This window comes from Macaca fascicularis, chromosome 14 (genome assembly GCF_037993035.2).
Source record: "Macaca fascicularis isolate 582-1 chromosome 14, T2T-MFA8v1.1".
NCBI classification, from domain to species: domain Eukaryota; kingdom Metazoa; phylum Chordata; class Mammalia; order Primates; family Cercopithecidae; genus Macaca; species Macaca fascicularis.
In genome coordinates, this window is record NC_088388.1 from 17,483,093 (window position 1) to 17,489,092 (window position 6,000).

General features: G+C 38.1%; 1 protein-coding gene across 3 annotated transcripts; it reads right to left on the reverse strand.

Moving 5' to 3' along the window:
- Positions 1-116: 116 nt before the first annotated feature.
- Positions 117-5,262, reverse strand: LOC102128840 (olfactory receptor 4C45). 3 transcript variants are annotated; one of them, XR_006692331.3, is made up of 3 exons: positions 5,220-5,262; positions 3,114-3,255; positions 117-583 (listed from the first exon to the last, which is right to left on the reverse strand). XR_006692331.3 is itself a non-coding variant. In XM_015434725.4 (2 exons), exon 2 carries the CDS (start codon positions 3,226-3,228, stop codon positions 2,299-2,301), a length of 930 nt encoding a protein of 309 aa, XP_015290211.3. In that variant the 5' UTR covers positions 3,229-3,255; positions 5,220-5,262; the 3' UTR covers positions 1,881-2,298. The 3 variants fall into 3 exon arrangements, 1 of the variants encoding a protein (XP_015290211.3); XR_006692332.3 differs by lacking the exon at positions 3,114-3,255; XM_015434725.4 differs by lacking the exon at positions 117-583 and having other exon boundaries at positions 1,881-3,255.
- Between the last annotated feature and the right edge of the window lie 738 nt (positions 5,263-6,000).

Here is a 6,000-nt window from a genome sequence, read left to right on the forward strand (position 1 = left end):
ACGGTGTATATATGCCACATTTTCTTTATCCAGCCTATCACTGATGGGCATTTGGGTTGGCTCCAAGTCTTTGCTGTTGTGAATACTGCCACAATAAACATACGTGTGCATGTGTCTTTATAGTAGCATGATTTATAATCCTTTGGTTATATACCCAGTAATGGGATTGCTGGGTCAAATGATACACAACTACATTTTAAAAGGATACATTTACTTTTAAAAAACGTACTGTTGCTTGCATGTATTTACAAAATAGGCACTGATAGGAAATTATGACAATGCATTTATTTTTAAAAAGGCATTGTATGCAAGATGTGACCTGATATAAAGTCCTGAGAACACAGATAATGTCCATATCTGGTGATGTGCAACTCCATGAGTCGGAAATGCTCTCCTGAAAACATGTTTCTGGGCTCTCCCACAGGAACCACGAGCTCAGTACAGAGACAGATCTTCTGGTCCCTGGCACTGACTCTTCTTTCAGAGGACCAGAACAGGATGGGATCTTTCATTCATCAGAGCTTCTAAACTTAGTTCTGCTCAGGCATCTCCCAGTGGCTCCCACCAGCTCTCTCATTTGTAACTGCAGAGACATTGAAGAGTATTTTCATCTCAGAACAGAAGAGAAAGTAAGTGATGGGATAGACTTTAATTTCCAAAGACCTGGTTGCTGGCTCCAGTAAGTGTCCTAGGTAAGAAAACAACCTACTGTTGTGCTGTCTGTATGTGTAAATGGATGACATTAATGTTAGATTTTGAAATGCAGTGATCTGAGACAGACACTGAATCCTGCTGTGCCTGTGGGGACTGAAGAAGAGTAGTGATGTTCTTGTTATCGTTTGTCAGGAACTGCAGTTCGCTGCACACCTTAGACTCTGGTGACATCCCTGAAGGGTATTCAGTGTTGGAGCAATTTTTATGACTTTTCAGCTGACTCATGGTTTCAATTTAAATCATTTAATTATCATAATTGAAAAAAAATGTAATGTTATTTTCCTTTTACTGATGAAGGAACAGGTAGAGAGGTTAAAAGATTTGCTTACATTGATAAGGCTAATTACTGCGGTGACCAGGTGAGAAATCAAGTCTGTTTGATCCAAGGTTCTTAATCCCTAACTTCAAAGCATCTGACTATATCTGAATCTTTTAGCATTTCATTGCATTCATGGTATGGATTCTTTTCTATAATCTAGATTTGTGATCACTGTCATCCAGTTTCATGACACAAACTTCTATGTCTCTGGCAATTTCCTATGACAGCTGTTTAGTTTTCAGAGCTTTCTTTTCCTTTGCTGGCGTCTAAACCTGATTTTAATGTACAGATATTTTTTGCCTTAACTTTATTGTTATTTTTATCAGTTATATTTATCAAATCTATTTCTTTTGCTCCAGTCAATAATACTTTCCATTCTTGCTGGGTGCGGTGGTGCACGCCTGTAATCCCAGCACTTTGGGAGGCCAAGGTGAGTTGATCACCTGAGTTCAGGAGTTTGAGACCAGCCTGGCCAACATGGTGAAACCCTGTCTCTACTAAAAATACAAAAATTAGCTGAGCATGGTGGTGTGCACCTGTAACACCAGCTACTTGGGAGGCTGAGGCATGAGAATCGCTTGAACCCAGGAGGTGGAGGTTGCAGTGAGCTAAGATCATACCACTATACCCTAGCCTGGGTGACAGAGTGAGACTCTGTCTAAAAAAAAAAAAAAAACTTTCAATTCTTTTTGTAGATATTGTATACTATAGAGAATGGAGATATAATTTTTTAAAAGTAAGTTTTCATGAAAATGCTCTTTTTAGCCCTTTCATATATAGTTGTTTGTCCTCTTGTAAAATAAAACTTCATTCTAGCTGTAGTGCTGGGTATGAAAGGTGTCAAACATGTTGCTGTCAATCCGTTTCATACCCACAAGCAGGACAACAATGTAAGTTTTGTGAGCCCTTGAAACTTTTGCCCTTGTAAGTTCTTTCCTCCATAAAAAGTATTAAAAGTTGTATTTTCTGAGTGTATTGGTATAAAGAGAAATATAATCCAGTTGTACTTAGATTATATTCATTTTCTTCTTCTTCTTTTAAAGAAATTAAGCATTTCAAGGGCTCCTAAAAGTATCATGGGCTGTTGGCACTACTACTGGGCCTTAATGAATATGTCAGCGCAGCCTACTATATGTCCTCCTAATAAAAATTGATGGAGACAGGATAAGATAATTGACTGTCCCAAGTTTAATCGATCAAGAAATAGAATAACTCTCTATGAAATATCACCAGATATTGTTGCCTAAATGTTTGTGTCATAAGATTTATTTATTATCAGTTTTCATTATGTGCTTCCAGAGCTTCTCAATGACATTTTTCACTTCCTTATTTTTGAGGGTGTAGATTAAAGGGTTCAACATAGGTGTAAATAGGGTGCAAAACACAGTCACAGCTTTGTCAGTGGGGAAGGAGGTTAGAGGTCTTAGATACAGGTATGAACAAGGGACAAAGAATAAGATGACAACAAAGAGATGAGAGGTACAACTAGACAGAGCTTTGTGACGCCCTTCAGAGATATGAGTCCTTAGGGAGCACAGGATGATGACATGGGAAGCAACCAGCATGGAAGAAATGAGGAAACACAATGATCCACTGTTGGCAGCTATCAGAGGCCCCAAGGTGTGAGTGTCTGTGCAGGCCAGCTCTAGAAGAGGTACTAAATCACACATAAAGTGCTCGATGACATTGGGGCCACAGAATGGTAACTGGGCTATGAACAAAGTCTGGATCCCTCCATGCACAAATCCCAGAATCCCAGCCACCCCCATCAGGAATCCACACATAGGTTGACTCATGATGGTTGCATAGTGCAAGGGCTTACAGATGGCCACATAGCGGTCGTAGGCCATGACACTTAATAAGATGATCTCAGCAGCCGCAAAGAAATGTTCTGCGAAGAGCTGAGTCATGCAGCCATTGAAGGATATGGTGTTCTTTTCAGAGATCAAGTCAAAGATCATTTTAGGGGCTATGGAAGAAGAGTAGAAAACATCTATAATGGACAAACAGGACAGAAAAAAGTACATGGGGGAATCCAGGGCTGGGCTGATGAAGATGATGACTGAGATGAGCAGGTTACCTGCCAATGTGATCAAGTAGGTGATTAAAAACATAATAAACAAGAGTTTCTGCAGTTCTGGATTGTGAGTGAGGCCCAGCAGGATGAATTCTGATACATTGTTCATGTTTTTCATAGCTCAGGTTGTGTGTATATGGCTGATCTGAAAAAAAAAACAGTATTTCTGAATGATGATATTTTAAATTCAGTACTAAAATATTTCATCACCTCTTTAGTCCTGGTTTTTGGGGGTGATGGAGCTACTTTGCCACTCACCTCTGCTGTTTTGCAGAGTCGTAAAGAGGAACAGAAGATTAGATTTCTCCTAATTCATATATTAATGAAATAGTGATAATATCTTACAAGTACCACAATAAAACAAGATCTTGTTATAAATATTGACTTCCAAACTTCCTTTCTGGCTCTAAAATTTCACATACGGCTTTCTTTCATTTTTAGAGAGGACAAATCTTATCAATAACAAATGTTTTGAAATTATACTTTCTTTTGTTAGGGTTATTTATGGGTATATGAATCCAGTATGTATATTAGATACTAATATGCATATTAGATACTAAAGTGCAAAGCCTTACTAAATCTAAGCTGCTGTGTTCTGTGATCTGTTGTCCTTTTCTATCATATAAATGCACATGTACACAGATAGAGACAGAGCTGTAAATGGAGATATTTTTCTTTTGGAATGCTGGGTAACTATCGCAATAACAACTCATTGAGGATAATTCATTCAACATCCCTGACTGTTGCATCTATCCCTATAAATCACCCCTTTTTTTCATGCTCACTCTTTCTGCATCTTTAATTGTGGCTATGTAAATGGTGCCAAGTTATACAATTTAATGATATTTCATAAATACATTTTCCTCTTGGTTGGATTTTTATCACATGTAGAATTATACACTGGATTAGATATATTTCCCCACTCACATCTTAACAAATGGAATTAAATGAGTCATGATTTTTTCCCTGAGTTTTCTATTGGCAAGACAGAAATGTTAGGGTCACCTGAGATAATGCAGTTTTCTCTTTTGGCATAGGTTTGGTCAATTAAGATGAACTTGTAGTTTTCATTGCTAACTGGTAAACAACTGGAAATTTATATTGCTAACTGAAAACATTGAATATATATAAGAATGTAGATATTTTTGAATAATCCCAAGAGCTTCAAGAGTAAGTACATGTTGTTACAAAAGAGCGTAAGATATTTTATTTCTTCTCCTCCCCCTTTTCTCCTTCTTTCCCTAACCCCTGGCAAAAGTGTAACCACATAGTTTTCCTCAAAAATTTCTAGAAACAGAAATCAGTCAGCATCATGACCTCTGAACTTCATTAAAGGTGAGTAAAAATATCTTTGGTTTTCAGGAAAACTCAGTTGCTAAGTTGCTTCCTCTTTATTCATGGCTTCTGTAGATGGTGACTATCTGGTTAATCATTCTTAATGGATTTAATTCACCAATTCTAACTTCAATGTAGCAATATGGAAGTCACGAAAGGGGAAAAACATTTCAAGCATGACAAACAGAAATCTACAGAATCAGTGCATTCAGTGAGACATAAATGTTAACCATAATGTTTTAAAAGTGACTTCAGTAGTTCTTAGCAGCATCTGGTCTGGCAACTTTTTTTTTTTTTTGAGACGGAGTCTCGCTCTGTGGCCCAGGCTGAAGTGCCGTGGCGCGATCTCGGCTCACTGCAAGCTCTGCCTCCTGGGTTCATGCCATTCTCCTGCCTCAGCCTCCCAAGTAGCTGGGACTACAGGCGCCCACCATCGTGCCCGGCTAATTTTTTTTTTGTATTTTTAGTAGAGACGGGGTTTCACCGTGTTAGCCAGGATGGTCTTGATCTCCTGACCTCGTGATCCACCTGCCTCGGTCTCCCAAAGTGCTGGGATTACAGGCGTGAGCCACCGCGCCCGGCCTGGTCTGGCCACATTATGCATAGACTTTTCTGTTGATATTTTTATGTCAGTGTGTCCAAATTCATTTTCAGAGAAAAATACTAAACTTTAAGTCGGGTATGTAATGACAAAGACTACTTCACTGAAAACAAATTGGCTAAAACAAGTTAATCTGCTTAAAATTTGAGAGAAAAGATTTAGTTTTCACTGACCTGGATCTAGCTGATTGTGGATTCCTCCATTTTAGATTGAGTGCGGTCACTGCTTTCTTCTCCTGCAGGCGTGGAACACGGCCACAAATAGACTCTACCAGCTGACAAGTGGGATGCTGGAATTCTCTAGACGGCTCTCTCAATTCTGACGTTTCAGTTTATTTTGCTTTCCATTGTCATTCTGAATTTACTAAGAAAACAAGCTGTTTCAGTTAGAAAACTTCATTATCTCTAGGATTTAGTGTCTACTCACTTCCTGGGTTTCCTATGAATGTATAAGCCAATTTTCAAAATATATCTATTTTTCAGATCTCTTAGGACTATATTCAGTCCAAATTAAAAACTAGGAATAATGCAAAATTCTTCAAATTTGGAAAATGCAACTATAAAATGAATAAATGAATCAAATCCACCTGATTGGATATTGTTTTCTCAAATCTATTCTGATGAAATTTTGCTTTCTTGAGTCCCTGAAAAATGTGGTGAGAGAATTCCTTTTATTTCTGATTCAAGTTCTTCTTTCAATTCTATTTTCTTAGAAACCCACTAAGCTCAGGAGTGGTGTCTCCCAAACACATCTTCATCTTTTTGGTTCCTGTCTCTGCTGCTATCATTTGCACACAGGTCCTTTTTTGTAATTCTTTCTTCATTCACTCTAGAGAAATCTTTAAATAGACTCACAGACTTCAGGATTTGGCAATGCATTGACGTTTCAAGTACCCAGAGGATTAGTAATTGGCCTTGCTGGAATGTTTAGCAAAGCAGTAGTCAGGTCCTTCAT

Bases quoted from the DNA above. Each gene is read 5' to 3' on its own strand.
- LOC102128840 (XM_015434725.4), bottom strand. From the start codon at position 3,228: ATGAAAAACATGAACAATGTATCAGAATTCATCCTGCTGGGCCTCACT.